General features: G+C 27.5%; 1 protein-coding gene and 1 long non-coding RNA gene across 19 annotated transcripts in view; one reads left to right on the top strand and one right to left on the bottom strand.

The window, feature by feature from the left end:
* Window positions 1–16,479, bottom strand: part of LOC145193063 (GATOR2 complex protein WDR59-like) — a 52,879-nt gene extending 36,400 nt beyond the window's left edge. For 13 of the 18 annotated variants that reach the window (XR_016456094.1, XR_016456093.1, XR_016456089.1 and 10 more), the window contains exons 1-3: window positions 14,817–14,989; window positions 10,928–10,977; window positions 9,500–9,632 (exon numbers count right to left, since the gene is read on the bottom strand). Coding sequence is in view for 9 of the 18 variants with exons in the window: in XM_090099349.1 (XP_089955475.1) it covers window positions 9,500–9,632; window positions 10,928–10,977; window positions 14,817–14,945 (312 nt within the window). In the remaining 9 variants the exon portion in view is untranslated. Of the gene's footprint in view, window positions 1–2,371; window positions 2,779–2,860; window positions 4,129–4,204; window positions 4,994–9,499; window positions 9,633–10,927; window positions 10,978–14,816; window positions 15,015–16,312 lie in introns of those variants that run through there. The other 5 variants (XM_090099360.1, XM_090099358.1, XM_090099353.1 and 2 more) reach the window with 4 other exon arrangements.
* Window positions 16,480–18,012: 1,533 nt separating this feature from the next.
* Window positions 18,013–20,482, top strand: LOC149882950 (uncharacterized). The gene is made up of 3 exons (XR_016444652.1): window positions 18,013–18,138; window positions 18,550–19,582; window positions 19,740–20,482. It is a non-coding gene; the product is annotated as an uncharacterized LOC149882950 (long non-coding RNA).
* Window positions 20,483–20,691: the final 209 nt, after the last annotated feature.

Here is a 20,691-nt window from a genome sequence, read left to right as displayed (position 1 = left end):
TAAAAATTGTTAAATTTGAATAATCAACAACAACTGGATAAATTTAATTAAAACAATTTGTATATAAAGCTAGAAAATAACTACTTAATGTTTAGAAAGTTTTTGATTGTTGCTTATTTGAACTCAATTCTCCTATGAGTAATTTGGAAGTTGCTAAGTCTTCTTCCTAAAACATTGAGTTGTTTACTGGCCATATCCCAGTGTCTCTAAATCCATTAATAGCTATTTCCATACCAACAACCTTTGCATAAGCCTCTCCAAAAAGTTGAGACACTTGAAATTGAGTAATAAATCTGCCTGGATGGCTTCGCATCCATTTATCACAGGAAATGTTATATTTAGAATTCAAAGCTTTGAAAAACAATCTATCTAAAGGTTGTAGCCTACTCAGGTGATTTAAGGCCAGTCCAAACTTTTATGGTAGTTAAGCACAACTTTTCTAGTTATCTAAAAGCTAAAAGATATCGATATTGAATTTTATTGTTTTTTCATACTTTGATTTAGAAGGTAGGGTAGAAAATCCGACATTAAATTATTTTTTTCAACAACACACACTGCAGTGTAGAGAACTCGGTAATACTAGGCAATTTTGTTTTGAAAGGCTTTTTGATGACCGCATAAACAGAATGGGTTCTGTAGGTGGAAGTTATTCATAATAAACAAAATAGAGCGTGTGGTCATTATATATACATATAAATATATATATATATATATATATATATATATATATATATATATATATATATATATATATATATATATATATATATATAATATTACTTTAAAAATAACTTTATTATTTTTAATTGGTATTTAAATTAAATAAATTTCGTTAAAAGTTTGGTCATTTGTTTTTATAATTTTTTAAAAGGTACTTATTTTCATGTCTGCATTTAGAAATAAGTTCAGTTTTTTTTATTAAGTAAATTTTCTTGATCTAAATAAGTAATAATTTCAAACCTTTTTGTTAACAAAACATACATTTTTGAGATATGTTATAATAGGTAGGGGCAGTTTTTAGAATAGACCAGTTTAATTTAAAGTTGATATTTTTTTCTTTTAGTTGCCAAATATATTTTGACAGCATAGTCTCTTTTGAGTACTTTTTATGATTTTTTTTTATTTTTTAATGTAGTTGATGGAACTTCCTGGTCAAAGAAATCAATTACTATTTTACAATACTTACTATATAACTAAAAAAAAAATATTTAAAAGTATATTTTATAATTATATAGAAATGTGATTTATTTTACTATAGGAGGATGGATCCTGCTTAAATACAACACATTGAAATTTGACTGATAGCATGTTTAATTTGTATAGTAAAGATAAATAAAACTGGAGAAAATAAAGAAAAAGAAAATGTTTATTTAAGAAGAATGAAAATATTGCAAGAAAGAAAAAGATCTAGATTGAAAATAAATAAATTAATAAAATCAGCAGTAGTCTTTAGTAGACTGTTGACACAACGAATTTAACCGATTTGTTTGGAAGAAATAGAAACCGATTTATTAAATTCTTTTGTAGTAAAATTATTATTATTCGAAATACATTATAAATCAATGACAACAAATGCATGGTCATTAGTTGAATTAACAAGTAATTTACATAAATTTGTTAAAAGCAGCTAAATAAGTTTACAGATTATGGCAATTGTCGAATGTTTATATACACCAAAATGAATTGGAAAAACCTTTAAGATTGGTTTTAAAAACATCCTTTGTGATATTATTGGAGTAATAGTTTATATTCTAGTAATAAATTTTTGTTAAATAGGATATGATTTATATTGATTATCATTATCTAATTTATCATAATTTTTTATTCATTTTGTTTTAACAATAATCATCCAGTCAATTGATTTATTAATTTTTTGTTTGTTTAGATATTATCTAGATTATCTAGATATTGTTTAGATATTATATATATATATATATATATATATATATATATATATATATATATATATATATATATATATATATATATATATTAGGGTAGGTCGATTTTAATTCCGCATATTGCGTAATATTGCAGTAGTTGGAGACAATTAAAATATGATTACTCTCAAAATTTGAGAGATTTTGGATGAAGAATCGCTTGCGGATTTAAATTCTAAGATTTGTAGGATTATGCGAAAAAACACCTTAAAAGGCGTTATATGCAAAAATTGACATTTTAAATATGTTCATATTTAATCGTTTTTTAAAATTAACTGCATTTCTGAATGATTTAAGTTTGTAATAATTTATAACAATTAAGCTAATTTTATAACAACTTTTTAACTATTTGAAAATTTAAAAAGTGAAACTTTTATTCTTATATTTACATAAGAATATCAAAATAAAAATTATTTTTACAATTTAAAACATTTTGAACATGGTTATATATATTCCGGAAAACATTTTCAATTAAAAAATATCATCATAAGAATGGAAATAATGCCCTTTTGAAACATATGGTTTACGCATCTTCCTGCTAAGTAGTTTAGTTAAAACGCAGCTGTGTCGATTCTCGAATCCATAGACATATTGGGATGCTTCCGACACAAGTTTTACCGCTCGCTCAACACTCTGGGAGTGAGATGGAAAGTCGGGGATTTCAGGTTCAACATTATTGTCAATCATATATTGGATTTGCTCAATTGAAAAATTTTGTGTTGTTGGGGGCTCCGTAAATTTAGTATTGATGATGTCAACCAACTCATACCAATGATTAGCATTAAAATTAATTTCCGGAATTTTCTTCAAATTTACTTCCAAACTTGAGTTGTTTACTCTATAAATATAAATCAAAGGTAATTACCACATTTTATGTGTTTTTTTGTTTAATTTATTTTAGTTAACTATAAAAAAAATACCTTTGCCTTAGAGCCAGTAAGATTTGAAAACCAAAGTTTCGTATATTGCTGTCATTATCTTTTAGCATGGCATAAAGAATATTTTCAGGTTTTAGACACAATGCGTTGTTTTTAATGTTTTTTTTAACAATATGTTTAACATCATCAAAGGGGAGATTATTTATTCTAGTAATAGTAGAAAAAATAAGGCGTTGGGATTCGTGAAATTTTGAAGATTTTTTTATTTCGAACCACGCTGGAGCGTAAACCTGAACAATAAAATATACAAGTTTTTTTAAAGAAACGGTTGGTTGATTGTCTCTAGTATACAAACAAAGAAGGCGAATAGCAAGTGTTAACCACCTTGCATGGTTAAGCGGTCCAATTTTATAGGCAGCCCATTTATCAGAAACTTTACCAATACCTATTCCTTTGCAATATTCAAATAAAAGTCTTTGATCGCAACTAAGGTCTGTTAGTATTTCTTCTGGAATATATTTATCTACAATTGGGTTTTCAATACATTCAAACAAAACTTGATTTCTATCCTGAATATTTTCAGCACATCTTTTGCCAAGTAGACCACTGAAGCTTCTTGGCCCGGTTGTGTCACCATCAAGTTTCACAAAAAGAGCTCGTAACGGAAGTTCATTTTGATGTAAAGCGCATCCAATTAGATGTAGTTTTCTTTTTAAAAACTCTTCTAGTTTTACAACTAAGCCACTTATTGGTCCAGTATTGGTAGCAGTATTGTCAAGAAGAACAGCTTGTATACTTTCCAAACTGTTATGTTCTTGTAAAACACTGAACGTTTCGGTAGCAAGAACTAAGCCTGTAGCACCAGTGACAGGAATCGTCCTATGAGTCAAATAATTTCCACTCAATTCTCCATCTTCATAAGTAAATGTGAGGTGATGTTCAGGTTTAATGCATTTCTTTAGTACTTCTCCTTGAGGTGAGTTTATTACTTTACTTGTTTTAGTTATCTGATCGAGCTTGCTATCAACCCCAAGACAAATTAACTGTTTTTTTTGTTCTGAGTCCACATCTTTACTAACGATTTTTACTTTTGACTTGGCCCTATCTAATTTGCATTTATCAATCAAAATATCTTTTATATCAACATCATTTTTCAGGAGATATTTTATGTCATATAGTAAAGCATTTGCAAGGGCTGCACCTACGTTTGACGAACACTCGTTTCTGACTAGTTCCATTGCAAATCTTGGAAGTTTAACCAAGTTGTATTTTCGAATAGGATTATTTATCGGTTTCCATTCACCTTCATCCTAAAAAAAGTTAATAAAATAAAATACTTTTTGTTTCATCTACTACAAATTTTTCATGTATTTATAAAATATTTACCTCCGTATTGGTTAAATCACTTGTTTCTTCAATTAAGTTTACGTGTCGTATGAGGGATTCATCTTCATCAAATAGCTTATGAGATATTTTTTTTCGTTCTTTATCAAGTCTTTGACTCCTTTTGACAGAAAATCTATCAACGGAAGAAAGTTGATATGCACCTTTTGGACCAATTTTTTTCCTCTGATCACGAAGATAAGCTCTGTCTTCAAGAGGTACTTTATTACTTTGAGAGCAAAGGCATACAATATGTTCTTCTATGCAATTTTTTTTATAACATGAAACTTTTCTGTCACTACAGGGAAACACATCTAATGAACAGGAACATGCAGAAATATCAAAAAGTTTGTCTAAGTTTGCATCAAGATTTCTTTTAGCGCTTGCTTTTCCGTGCTTGCGATTAATATCCTTAACAAGTACGAGAAGATCTTTAACTTTCCTATTAATGGATTTGTCCGTTATAAGAGGTAAACTTGGGTTTACTGTAGCCCAAATTGATTTTATGTTATCGCTTATTTGCTGAGTCACTAATACGATATCTGCATTTGGATTTATATGAACAAGGTAGTAATAGTACTGAATAACCTGTCTAAAAGTGCTTGGATCTGTTATTGATAATTCACATGGGCCACCACAATATTTTTTTTCACTTTTCATCCGTGTAATTGTAGCCTTTACTTTTGGCATTTCTTGTGGACTAATTATAAATGTAAACTGTTTTAAAGTATAACACTTAGAGTCATGGGTAACAGCGTGACTTTTTAGTGGGGGTGAAAGCACCAAAAAAACCTAAAATATCAAAACTTACTATTAAAAATCGGCTCTGCTAAAAAATAAAGAAATAAAACCCTCTTGAAAAAATTTAGGGGCCCATGGCCCCCTCGTTTTCAAAATGAGGGGGCCATGAGCCCCAATCATTTTCATTCAGAAATTTAGTAAAACTATTAGTTCCTCCAACTAAATTAAGTAAATCCATTAGTTCCTTCGAAAAGTTGCAAAACAAAAATTATTTAGTATAAATAGGTAAAAGCATTACTCTAAATATAATAATCATAAGTGTTTACCTTTGGTATTAAAAGATTTCTTTATTTTGCGATTTTTTTTTAACCTACTTTTTAATACTTTATATTTAATTTTAAAACCAACTTTTAAATACAAACAAGTTATAATACTTTTAAATACAAAAAAGATATGCAAAATTTAAATTTAAATGCGTGTAAACGATTTAGCGAAAATTTATTGGCTTCTTAAAACAATTGCGCTTTTTAAGAAAACGTTATAATTGGTTACTTTATAAATTCGAAACGAGATATTTTAAAACGAGATTATTATACTTAAAATAAAATATTTCAACATTTGAAATTAACAATTTAACTTAACTAGTCCAAAATTAGGACTTTGAATGTAAATCCGCAAGCCATTTTTAAACCAGGATACTTGAGATTTAGCAAAACCTCATTTCTAATCTAGACACAGTAACTGCAACATTACGCAACATAAAATTAAAAAAAAAAGCTAAAATCGACCTACCCTAATATATATATATATATATATATATATATATATATATATATATATATATATACACGCTGCCAGTTTCTCTTTTTTCAGAATTCTAAAGAAGTCTTTCAATTTTCTTGTTCTTTAAGAACATTGAGCACTTTCTATTTTCTATGTTCTGTTTTGAACATTGAGCACTAATTTAGTCAAATACACTAACACAATTTACATCCAATTTAAAAAATCTATTGCAAATAATAAGTATTCAAGATTTGAATAATAAATAATGTGATTTGTTATAAAACTTTATATTATATACTAATTCATAACATGTTATGAACTCATATATACTCAAAAAATTAGAAAACTTTCTTGTCGGACTTCTTTAGTTACCGCTTTATTATAAACATTTAGAAAAATCCCGCGGGATGTGAACGGTACAATTTTACGTCACCCTCAGATAAACAAAACAAACCTGAAATTTACGGAGACTGGCCTTAAACTACATGAGTATGAGTAGTATGTGATGGCAAAGATAGCATTACTATTCCATGATCTTGAGCTAAAACTAATACTTCTAGATTTTTTTGTATGTATTGAACGACCATCAAGGATAAGAAGTACTTTCTTTTGTTCTGGATGTTCTGTTAAAAGTTTAAAACAAAGATAGTTTATAAAATGCCTAATCTACAAAGTAAACAAATCTGTGGTTATCCAACCACTATCAGAACATCCAAAAATTGTTAATGGTGGTGCTCCATCTTTGAGCTCATTTTTTAATCTTTACGTTTAAAAATTAGCATAGGAGGTACAAAAGGTCCAGCAGCATTCATGCAACATACTCCAGTGGTATTTGAACCTCTCTCACTACTTATTATCCTCCTACCTGATGTTTCCTTTCAGAACTAAAACTTTCATTAGTTTCTGAACTGTACTTATTCCAGTTTTATCTACATTGTAGATCAAATCAACAGTAATATTGTAGTTATCAACAAGTTCTGTAAGTTTATTGAAAAATAGTTCAACCTTTTCTCTACAGAAACCGGTGGCTCTTGCCATAGATGTTGGTTCAGGTAACTTCAAACTGAGGCAGGGGTGACGTTTCATGAATTGGTAATACCACTTCTTTCCAGCCATTGTTGAACTGATTTCCAGTCTTTGTTGAACTGATGAGGTATTTTATTCTTTTCAGCAATTTCAAATGCCAATTATCTTAGGTCTTTAGTATTAATTCCAAACATACACGATTCAAGTTTCAAGACATGTTCAACTAACTCTTTCTCAATTTTAGGAGGTAAATTACTACACCTACCAAAATGCTTAGTTGAGTCATTTGCAAATACATTTTTATGTTCCACATGCCTTTTAAAGATTGGTTTAGGAATTCTGTATTTTAAACAAACAGCATTTAATCCAATATCACTATTATGATAAGCAAAAATAGCTTTTTCCATATCCTCTTCTCTTCATGATCCATATCTCTGTTTTGACATTTAAAATTTTTTTTTTGTTAAAGGGAATTTGTTAAACTTAACACGCATTTTTTAGCGCTCAAAATGGTGGCGTCGGTACAATTTAGGATCTGCCTTAAGGTACAATTTGTGCAACTAATCTGACATTTGGTTATTTAGAAAATTTAGAAAACTAATAATAAGGTATTTTAAATTCCAGGTAGTTATTTCGAATTTAGATAAATTATGCTTTAGCATAAACACACTGAACAAATCATATCTTCTACTTTCTTTAGTGAAATACGCTTAGCCATAAATCCCTAAAATAAGAAATCTCCAATAACAAACCAACAAGAGCTTACTTTGGCCTTAATACAGTTGGATGACAAAAAAAAACAGCTGACTCCTTAATTTCATTCAGCTAAGATAAAAAAAAAATTAATAAATTTCTTGTGGGTTGTAAAAATAACGAGTTTTGTAAAAAGTACAATATAGGCATCGGCACAATATTAGCAACCTTACCCTACATCTGGCTTAAGACAAATTATGGTACTTTTGCTTTTAGTATCATTTGCAAGTAATTTCCTATGCTCTTTTGTAAACTCAAGCTCGATCTTAAAAATATGTATGAGGACTATCTAAGATTTGCAAAAGTCTTTTCTATACCAAGTTCAACCTTTTTATTTGATAGGAATAGGTCTCTTGCCTAGAGCAAATCTTTTAATTTTATAAGTTTATATTTTAACTCATTTTTAAATAGTATGTGCATAATTGATTAGCCCAAAAAAGTCAGAGTTCACTTTCTAAAATTAGCTTTTCTGTTTAGGTGACAGTATGTGATAAGCATTTCAGCCATATATTGACTCATCATATTGTACTATTTGTCATTACTTTTATCTAGAATTTCTGTGCAAGGTATTCCACAAACAATTGAAATTGAACAAAACACCACTTACTCTATTTTAGAAAACCAAAAATTTATATTTGAGCAAAAGTATAATTTAGAGAAGGAAAAAAAATTAAAATCTTTTAGATAAAAACTGTGTATGCATTAATGAGTAATTTTAAACTGTCAAAATTTTAAAAAAATCAAGTTTTTAACATGTAGTAAGTATATGTATAACATTTGTATAACTATTGTATAATAATAAATACCTTTTTTAAACAATATTTCTGTTAACAAAACTATGATTGTGCATGATTAAATTTGAGGATATATTGTAAATATTAAAGCCAATTTAGTGCAGGCTAAAAACTGAAAATATTTTGTAGACAATCACAACTTCAATTCTCATTTTTAAATGGCTTTTCAGGTGCTTTTAGATTGATTAATCAGGGTTTTTTTAGTTTATTTCGTCAGTGAAACAGTTATGATTCCCATTTGCTAACAGGAAACAGAAATTTTTTTTTGTTACTTAAAGGCTAACAACATTGCATTCTGAGAAAGACCCTTCCAACTGATGACAACTATGCAACATGGAATAGGGAGGTCAAAGAAAATTTGCAATAAATGGAGGACATTCATAAAGCTAAGGAGTAAAAATTTGTTTTTACTCCTTAGCTTTATGAATGTCCTCCATTTATTGCAAATTTTTAACATTACACACAGTCACTAGTTTAAACTATGAGTACAAATACTTCTTTTTTAAAATCTTTGTTATACCAATTGTTATTACAAGCAATAAAGGAATGATAACTTAAGTTAAAATCAAAATGTAACATTTTGAAATTTTGATTTAAAAATCTTTCAAATTTTTAAAATAGCTAGTAAAATATATTTAAAGGAAAATAGAAAAATAACTAAAACAAAACAATGTAAAAATTGAACCACTGATATTTTACTATTCCCATAGATGAATGCATTGTTAAGAACACATTATAGTTTTATTTCTTATTCGGAATCTTGTCCTTGAAAAGCTGAAAGAATGTTGTAAAACATTTATAAAAATAAACAAAAACTCTTTCATTAGTATAAAATTTTCTAACAACCAACCACCACAAATTTATTCAAAGTCAATACCACCAAAATCTCTTATATTCAAATCTCTATAATATTTTTTAAAAATACGCTTTACTTTTTAAAAAACTAAAGACATATCACACAGAAAGTTTTAAAACCTTTCTCTTTTATTTCTACTTATTTCTATTTTATACTTACTGTGCTTATTTTCTATACTCATCTCACCCAAATTGTTTACCTTCTGAATATCAGAAAAGTGAAGTGAAATATATGGTCATTAATGCTATGACAAACACATAGGGTTTATAGAATAGCAAAGATAGAGAACTTATGTAAATTTGAAATATAGTTTGAGTCCAGAAAGATAAAATATAACATATTTACCACAGATGCAAATAACTCATCATTGGCAACATGAGGATTCCATTCCAAAACACCTGGTTCCCACTTGTTACTGTAGACATGCTTTCTTGAAATTCCAGGATTATCTAAGTCCACAACAAGAAAGCCCCGCCTCCTATGGAGAATGCCAGATATTACTTTAATTAATTAGTCATGTTATTTTGAGTTAAATAAAAATATGTAAAAATACTTAAAAATAAACAACTTTCAATGAAAGGTTTTTTAATTGAAAACCACAGGGAAAAACAGCACATTTTTAAAGTTTTACTTATTGCCCCTGAAAAGAGTACCAGATATTTAATCTAGTATAGGAAGTTCTATTGTTTTAAATGAAAAAAATGATATTCATTATAACTGAGACTGCTATTTTTCCTCTCGTGTTTTCAACTATGATGCCAAAAATACATTACTATTACTGGTCAAAACTATCTTTTACAAATGCCCATAAAAAGCATAAATCAAGTGACTAAAAGAGCTCAAAAAAACAAAAGTTTTAAAAATGTTAAAACATTTTGTTATTGTTGTGGTTTTAATGTGCGCCATTCTTGCAAATTACTGACAAATGTCACATGTTGCTTTTTTGATTATTATGAGAACACTTTTTTTTTGTAATAGCATGATTAACTATCAACAAGAGTCGCAAGTTGCATTTTAAGAATATATATATATATATATATATATATATATATATATATATATATATATATATATATATATATATATATATATATATATATATATATATATATATATATATATATATATATATATATAGCCAACAATTTTTATTTTGAGCGGTTGGTTAAGAAGAAAGAATTAAAAACATAGATGGCTCTTAAATGCGTTGAACAACAGTTATTTTAACACAACAAAGAGGTTCGCAGTTTTAAATTAAACAAGGAAAGAACTAATTTTACAAGGATTTTGTGTAATGACTTCAATGTATAATTTAAAATTTATCTCACATTTAACAAAAGATTATTAAAAAGAGAAAGTTATCTATTTTAAGCTTTAAGATATTATAAAGTAAACCATATCGTGTAATATTATAATAAGAAAGTAAATGCTCATTTACGTATGAAAGACCCAGACTGCTACTGAGTACAATAAGTTAATAAAATGGACTTTTCCATTTTTAAAATCAGTTCATAAGCCTTTATAAGCTCTACAAGAACAGGTTTTCACATTTGTAAAAATAATTAGTTAAATATATTTGTTAAATATATTTATTATTATCAAAACAATTCATGTAATTTGAATAAGAATGGTTTTTCCTAATGATTTTGTATGAACAACCTTTCAGACTATCTAAATTCAGATTTACAAGTAAATATATCCAAGAAATCAATAGTTTAAGAAAAACACATTCAAACACATCAAAATGCATAAAAAAGTTTAAAAAAGGAATACGCTGCTAAGACAGCTAATTTCCCACTTCTGTTCACACCCATACAGCTAGCCTAGATAAAAAAATAGAATAAAAAAAATTAGCTACAAACCATCGAAAAAGTCTAAAAAATGTTATACGACTTAGACTTTAGATTTTACTATAAGACTATAACTGTTTTGTTTAAAATGTTTTATGTATATAGATAGGCTGACCAAATACTTTACAATATCATGATATTGTATTAATATTGATATTAAGATCTTAGAATAATATGATATTATCATATTAATATAATATCACAGGACAAAAAAAAAAAAAACTTTTTCCATTGCATGAGATATTTTAAACTGAACTTTATGTACTTTTTGACATTTATTTCAAATCTAAGTAGATTTTTTGTTGGCATTCAAAAATCAACAAATTAAATATTTAAAATATTTAATTTGTTGATTTTTCAAAAATTAGCTTTTTTTATAGGCATTTCCATATAATAATTACAAAAAGGTGGTAATAACATTTCAAATAGATATAAGTGCAGACACAATCCTAACTTATTCTATTACATGTGTTGCAGCTGTTACATTTGTCCAACAAAAAAAAAACACTACCAACTTTGTAAAACTAGTGCATAATTCTTATTTCAATCTTCAGATTGGTGATCAAGACAAATATTTGGCTTCATCTACTGTATGCCATATTTATGAAAAGATTCTTTGTGATTGGAAAAAATGAAAAAGAAATGGTCTAGGTTTTGGAGTGATTTAGCAAGAATCAACAAACCACATTATTGACCACTTGGATATACTAAATATCCATGTTATAACATGGATATACTGAATATCCATGTTATCTTTGCGTGTGAGATAATTGAGCAAGAAATCAGCACTAGATATAAAAAGAATGGTTTATTCATGCCAATCTTGCAGTAGGCATGCCAAAAATTGAGAATGAACCAATTTTTCACAAAAAAAAAAAAAAGTTTTTCTACCACACCATTTTAAAATTGGCTCTATGAAACAATTTAATAAGGCACTGAGAACTGAGAGCATTTCTTTAAGAACATAGTTTCAGCATTTCCAGGTTTGTGATTAGATAAAAAAGCAGGAGTTTTAGATATATCTTTTATAAAATAGCAAGTTTACTGTTTTATAAAACTTACAGCAAGGGGAGTGGTTTAATGAAGATATTAAGACAAAGATCATTACCAAAAAAACGCTACAAACACATGATGTTAGACAACTGTTTGTAAATTACCAACACTTTGCAAAAAATCACAAAAAATCTGTAGTTTGCAATAAATACTTAAGATTAAAATTCAGTACATTTAAATCATGTAAGAAAAACTGTCAATATTAGCACAATAATTTTTTGTTGGCCTGTGTGTTTTATGTTACTAAATTTTTAATGTTGGACAATATTTGATTGGTAATTGGACATATTTTTTTAGCCCTGCATCTTAGGGTGGTCCACATAAGCATGGTAAAGAATAAGGTTACATATATATTGATATAAACTATTACATGAAAGAACATTTTGTGAAAATTTGATTAACTTTGATTGATTTAGAGGTTAAACAATCACCTTGAAGTTAATTCATAAGTGTGAAGAAAGACGCTAATACCTAATATTACTAACATGACAATATTGTCTATGTTGCAGGCTCTGTTTTCATAATGCTTAAGTTATGTTTAGTTTTTTACTTATGCTTTCATCTGAAATTAAGTATGAGAATAAGATATTTTTAGGTTAATGATTTGCTGAAGATAGAAGTTAAAAAGTTGTAATATAAAAATTGATTTAGTGTTGATGATAAGTTCTAGAGCCAGTTTACCTTTTTACTTTGTAATTGCAGCAAAGTAGCTATAGGGTCCTAATTATTTGAATAGTCTTTTGTCAGTATCTAAACAATATACCAGATTATTAGTGCAGAGAAGACAGTCTAATCCACTGGTTTAATAGATTAAAAACCTGATTTCTCCTTTAACTCTATTTGCATTTGTTTCTTTAAGTGAGCTTCAGCCACGGAATATAAAAGTTATGACAACAAAAAACAATACAATTTTGAAAATAAGGTTTTTAACAAAAATTAGGCTGATTGGGTAAATGAACTAAGCCTTTATACACATAAGTACTAAAAAACAGTTTTCTTCTTTCATCATAAAAACGTGAAAAGAAATCTTATACAAACTGTTCATTTTTTCAAACTGTTACAGAATTGATTGACATATTTAGGAAATCTGGAGGAACAACTTTTACTAGTTAATGATATCAGAATAAAAAAAATTTCATGCTAAGTAGTAATGTCTTAAAAAGGCAATACACCAAAGCACTGAAAAATAAGCTGAAAACAAAACTCTGTTCAGCTGTATGTTCAACAGTTTTTGACATATCCTGTCAGGATGCAAAAAAAATTACAGATAATTTTGATTGTCAAAGTTACTAGCAAGGAAGGCTTCATGAGTAGAATAAACAAAGAAAGCATAAAGTGATAAGAACAAAAAACTAATAAACTGCAACTAAAGAAAAACAAAGATAAAAAGCCAAATCAAAAATGATAAACTGATGTATTTGTTCTTCAGTAAAGAAAACATGGATGAAGCATACACTGAGAAATGTGATGCAGAGTCATATAAAGGTGATACATTGTTCATATAAAGAGAACCAAAAGGAAATAAAACCAAACGGTCATATAAAGAAAACCAAATGGAAAATATTTTCAGTAACAGTAAAAAACAAGTCATCCTGACTAAAGATGTCACAGGTAACTAACTGAAATGCTATCCAGCAGCTGCAGCACAAGCTCAGGGAAACAATGTTGATAAGATGTTGTTTGTGTTGTACATCTACATCTATGCTTGGTTTGAAACTCCTGTATCTATCACAACTCTAAAAAATGACTTGCAACTTACTTGTTTGTTTTAAATATATTAGAATTCAGTTGTTATTATTAGTACCTAAGTTAAGTGACAGTTTGTATTATCTTCTTTAATTCAAATGTTAAAGTGCGAAAATAAATGCTGACAGTTACAAAATTACAATAAAAGGTAGGTTGAGAAGGCCTACCACAGCAAATGAATAAGAAGTTCATTTATGCAGACAAATCACTGAGCTTTTTATGACTACCAGTATTCTTGACTTACCTGATGTGTATCTTCTCAGCCAATAGATATATGGAACAAATAGTACCCAAAGTTGATACAAGAATTCATAACAGTGAAATAAATTGTGACTTCTTTGGATGCTAGCTTTGCTTTTTGTGAAGAATGAGTGACACAGCTTAAGTGGAGTCAAACTATTTTAGGATTTCAATGCCTTCGCCACCAATGATGATGAGCAAAGAGTATTCTTACAAGAACATTCTATATAAGTTCCAGAAAAATGAGCTATTATTTCAGAAATCTCTCAAAATGATTTCAAAAAAAATTGTTACTGTAGTCTGACAGACTTTAGTCCAGCTTTTTACGTAATCAGGGAATTTAAAAGTTAGTTGACTTGATGATAGACAATCATGAAATAGCAGAAACTGTTTTTCCTTATTTTTGCCCTGTTTTACCACCTCACTGCAATGACTGTGTTAATTTTTAAATGAAAAATATTCTTGTAATAGATTTTGTATTTTGTTAGGAATTGTATCACAACTGATTGTGTTATAGACTATTCAGTTCAGTTTTTGCATATAGACTATTCAGTTCAGTTGTTGCATATGTGCACTATTTTAATACAGAATTTATTTAGTCAAGAGTGTTGTGCAACCTCTAAATATGAATAAATTTGCATCAAAATTTGTCCAAAAGATGCATTTATAAAGTTAGCCAAATAACTGAGTTCAAATTGCAGAAAGTTACTAAAAAAAATTTTTTAGGACCACCCGATGTATTTAATGTAGTAATGCTTGAATAGTACACTTACATTCCAATCCTCATAATTTAAAGATGTAAACCTTCTTGAATTAATTCCCTCAACAGAAAACATCTTATTTCTATCACTAGTTCTTGAAGCCAAATCAATTGAATCCTCAAAATCTCTAGTCAATGACATTACTATAATTATTTCCTGATGCTATGAGTAAGTTTAAAACATTGTTAAGGTTTGGAACTAATATATCAAATAAAAACATTATAAAATTACACTTAAAAAAAGTATAAACACACATTACAACTAATGCTATATTTAAATTATGGATAAAGCAACATTAAAAAAGCTATGAAAGCACCAAAAAAGTTCTTCTGATTTCATTGTGCAAAAAAAAATACATAGATATTTTATATATATATATATATATATATATATATATATATATATATATATATATATATATATATATATATATATATATATATATATATATATATATATAAACACACAATTATTTTATATCAAAACTTTTGGATAAAGCATGATCTCACAAATTTATTGTATATAAATGTTAAAAACACACTTTTGAAAAAACAGGTAGTTAATTGCACAAAATCTATTTGGATATTTACAAATGTCACACATCTATACCTTAATAAATATGTTAAAACATGCGAAAAGAACTTTTATCATGATATTAAGGGAAATGTAATTTAATTAATCAATCTAGAAACTTGATATGGAATTTTTTACAGTATGTATAAAACTTGCAAGCATTATTCGTAGCCTTCCCATGTTTATAGTATGAATGCTCCAAAGTTAAATTTTATCCTTAATCCACAAAACTTATATTCAATCATGGGTTCAATTTGAAAAAATGCTCACATTTTCAGTTTGCAACTAAGTTTGGGAACTTAGTTTGTAGCTAGAAATTTTTAAATAATTGTTCTTAAACTTTTATTTAAAGGTATTAAACTTTAATGATATTGATAGTTTAATCTGATTTGCTCTTCCTAAAAAATTTTATGTTTCTCTGAGTCAATAAAAAAGCTATTTATAGAGATGTAAAAGTGAACAAATAAAATTACTGCTAATTATAGAAAATGGAATAGAGAAGGTAAAGTTAAGTGCCCAAAACTACATTCAGGATAATTTATCAGCATTATATGGAAACAGTTGCTAAATCATATTGATAAGTTAGAATAACAAATGGAAGAAAATGAATATAGGCTAATCCCATTTGTTAAGGTGTCTATTTTTTTATATAAGGAGAACAAAAAAATTTTTAAAAAAAAGCATATAAAAGAAGCATTACAACAATAATACTAATAATACCTATAATATAACATATGGATAATAAAAATATTTTTAAACTTTTTTAAGAAAACTTTGCTAACACTTTTAGGAAACATATAAAAGGAGGACTGTTCTCTCTAAAGGAGAGTGATTGGTCACTATGCATTTATTGCAGCAATTTGGGAAAATGATGTACGTGATGTTTGTTTTGGTTTATATACTTGCTTGACTTTCAGACTAAGCATTCATATTACCTTATCTAAACTTGGAAAAAAGTGTGAGCACTTCAAATCCATGTACATTTAATCATTTGATTATTTTCTTCACTTTCTATAACTCAGCTCTCAATAGGTTCAGCCAGCAAGCTTCACAATCTATCCACGGACACTTAAATTCCCTCTAAAAAACATCTGGAAAAGTGGACTCTATTACAAACAATGATTTGGTGTAATTGAACATGTTTAACTAATTTGATTAAAATGTTCGTTTCTACACAACTCAAATAAGTTAATATTATCTTAGAGTTATTGAAATATTATGTTAAATTATATATTTTCAGGAAACATAGATCAATTATTTCAATAACTTCCTAAATTAAACGCGTTAATTAATATGGTTTGATGGGTTAGTTTTTCTGTTGACATAGTTGTGTCAGGGTGCGGAGGAGTCGCTCTTGGAATGCCATTGTGGCTCACCGCATGCGGCTCTTTTTGAATATGTTTTTTAGATCTTGTTCTCACTATTAAAAAAAGTGTCTTGCAACAAGAAAGCTCAATTTATGGTGATAAAACAATTGAAATTGTTAAAAAGCTTCAGATTGATCAGATAAAAGCTGAGATTTACTTTGATAGAATAATTGAAAGTTGAAGTAAAATTTCTGTAAAAAGTTTGAATAAGTTTTTATGCTAACTATTTTGGTAAAATAGTAATCAATAGTAAACAAAATTTATAATTGTGATACTAAACATGAAGGTGTAGCTAGATTAACATTAAGAAAACTTGCTGATAACATAGTATCTTATTTCAAAGGAAAAATACATTTTTTTAAAAAAAAAAAAAATGTTCGAATGCAAACTAAACACACCAAAGGCTTTGCTGTTTTGAACGCATAAAGAGTTCTATTTTAATAAATTTCAGAAAATTTATTTTGAAACGGATAAAGAGGTTTGTACTTTGTTCTTTACTATTCGTTTTTAATGGAAAAACCAAACGGTTTTATTATTATTATTATTATTATTATTATTATTATTATTATTATTATTATTATTATTATTATTATTATTATTATTATTATTATTATTATTATTATTATTATTATTATTATTATTATTATTATTATTATTATTATTATTATTATTATTATTATTATTATTATTATTATTATTATTATTATTATTATTATTATTGTTATTATTATTGTTATTATCTTAATATAATTAGTACAGAAATGTTTACCGTTTAATGTTCAACGTCGTTTCGTCATTAGTTCCTAGGCTTTGAATTAGTTACTAGGCTTTGGAAGAGCGCGTTCTTCAAATGCACGCGTTGTTGGAGAAAGAATTTTTGAGCGAGTTAAAACTTTTTTCCTTTTGGAATTTAATTATTAGTTTAGATATATTACATAAAGAATCATCTTAATCAATTATATATCATATTATCATATTATAATAATAATTGAAGTAAGTATATGAAATAGTTATATATACATTTTTATCAGACAAAGTAGAAAGGATTAAAATTTCTATTAGATAAAGTAGAAAGGATTTTAATTTTTTAAATCGTTAAGATTTTGTTTGTTTTAGTTTTTCTTTTAGCAGTTTTCTTTTTATTATTTTATTTTTTAGAAAGAAAATAGGGGTATGGATGTTATTTGAAGTTATACTAATGCTATTTCCATAAAAGGGTTATTAATACTTTGAAATTTCTGTGATGCTATTAACTATTTTTGTTCTTTTTTAGAAAATTTAGAAAAATAAATTAAAATTTTGTGCCAACACTGACAACGCATGTCACATGTTAATGTATGTAAAGGTTAAATTTTGTTATGAGGATTACAGTTCTTATGAAGAAAAAAAAGAAGGTAAAGATTATTGTTTGTAAATATATATTTTGTATCTTTTTAAATTTTCTTGCATCATTTTTAAAATTTTTGTTTGCACACGTTTATTGTTTGCATATATGCTTTTCTGATATGTATGTGTATGTGGTAATAAGTGCTTTATAGTTGTTTTATCAATGTGTTTTTATAATAATGTTTTTATAATAATGTAAATTGTTTTTTTACTGTTTGTGTATGTGTTAATATGTGTTATAATTGTTTTAAAAATGTGTTTAAATATGTATATAAGGAATATATTTAACCTTATATACATATTTAAACACATTTATTGTGTTTATAGTTGGTACATATGTTTATATTATGTTGTTTCTGTGTTTTCAAAGTGCTGTGACTTGGTAAACATCTACCTGAAAATCAATTATTGTATTTTAGAGAAGAAGCAGAACAAATGGCTTTAGATCGAGCAGCTCAACGTGATACGCACTTAACGGTATGGTTTAAGTTAAATACTGAAAATGAAAGAGCACATTGCTTTTCTTATGTAGACATTCCTTATCACTTTATATTTGATGATAAACATTGTAAATGGAAGGTTAGACAAAGGGTGGTAATAAGGTGATAGTAAGAATGAATAAAGTTAATCCAGCTGGAGAATTGTTTTTTCTTAAACTGTTACTTTTGCAAGCAAAAGGAGCAACATCTTGGGAGGATAGATGTGCGTACTGTTAATGGTATTGTCCTTGAAACGTTTTGTGAAGCATGTGTTTTGAAAGAATTGTTGTAAGATGACACTGAATGGCAGAATACTCTTTCTGAGGCGGTTTTAACACGTACGCCAAAGCAAATTAGACAGTTGTTTTCAATTATTTTGAACTTTTGTGAATCTGACAATCCTTTACATCTCTGGAATACATGCAAAGCTTTTATGATGGAAGATTTCATTCACTGCTCAATCCCACTTCTAATAGCTGAACAAGCTACTCTTCATCAAATTGAAAAGATTGTTAATCAAAGTGGTAAAATGCTGACTGATTACAATCTGCCTGTTATTGATGAGTTTATTTGCTTAAATCTAAAAAATTTTGATGAAAATGTTCAACAACTGAAATAGTAGAATTGTGTATAAACACAACCAACTGAAATAGTAGAATTGTGTGTAAAATTATCTTTGCATTGGCAATGGGTGCAGAAGTTTGCATTAACTGAAAATATGAGAGTACAAAATGGGGAAGGTGAATTTTCCCAATGGCTACTAAAACTTGGGAATGGAACAATACCTGTCAAAGAGGAGGATCCTTTTAAAGGATGCATTGAAATAACAAATCAGTGCATTATTAGAGATAATGAATCAATTCTTGAAAAGATTTTTGGAGATGCTGGTCAAAATGATTATTCTAAACGCGTGATTTTAACACCAACTAATGTTGATTCATTATCAATGAAGAAGTGCTTGAATGTCTGCCAGGTGAGGTCAAAATTTATTTAAGTGCTGATCAAATTGATACTGATGACCTTAATGAAAGAAATAATTTTCCTGTTGAGTTTTTGAACAGCTTAACTCCTTCAGGTATGCTACCTCATTATTAAAAATTGAAAATTGGTTGTGTAATTTTGCTACTTAGAAATTTAGATCTCAAAGCTGGGTTATGTAATGGTACTCGAATGAAAGTTTGCTCTTCAAAATAATTATATTGATGCAGAGGTTTTGACAGGTGTTTCTGGTGGTAAATGGGTTTTTGTTCCTTGAATTCAGTTGGCTCCATCAGATTCTAATTTACCTTTTGTTCTGAAACGTCGTCAGTTTCCTGTCAGATTGGCTTATTCAATCACACTTAATAAAAGTCAAGGTCAAATATTTGATAGAGTTGGGGTATATCTCAAAAAACCGTGTTATCTCATGGTCAACTATATGTTGCATGTTCAAGAACTAGGGCATTTAATAGTTTGTTTTTCAAAATTGATAAACATCTCATTCAAGGTATGGTAGGTGAAAAGTGTTACACAAATAATGTTATATTTTTTTTATTACTTAAATATTTTTTTCATAGTTTTTGATAAATATACCTGTCATTTAATATGTTTATATGTGTTATATGAAACCATATTTGTTTATAGCTGTATATATGTTTAAATTATGTTGTTTCCATGTTTTCAAAGTGGTGTGAGTTGGCATTATATTGAGCAAGATTAATAACCTTGCCAGCCAAGTGGTCTACTTATAGGAGAGGTTTGACTTGGCAGCATTTAGTGTCAGGCGGTTTTACTGCTTTAGAGCTAGATTGTGTTGTCTAGCCTTTTTTAATTATTCTGGAAACACAATAATGTCTGTTAATGTTTATCGTAATGTGTATGGGAGAGTATGCAACCTTGATCTTTAAATCTAGGGTGTTTTCATGTCCTAAATTTGAAGTAATTGAATAACTAATATTGAATATAAAAACAAATATACTTTTATGTAATTACATGTTTAGTAAAAAGATAAATGTAGTTAACTTTAAATTGGTTTTCTACTTTTGCCTTTCATATTTTAATTTGGTTTGTTATTTTCGCTGGATTTTAGGATCAAGGGTGTAA

The sequence above is a fragment of the Hydra viridissima genome, unplaced genomic scaffold, assembly GCF_058129835.1.
Source record: "Hydra viridissima isolate aposymbiotic clone 2 unplaced genomic scaffold, HvirCarnegie_v1 scaffold_10, whole genome shotgun sequence".
Taxonomy (NCBI): Eukaryota; Metazoa; Cnidaria; class Hydrozoa; order Anthoathecata; family Hydridae; genus Hydra; species Hydra viridissima.
Note: the sequence above shows the minus strand (reverse complement) of the source record. Positions and strands in the feature narration are given on the sequence as shown.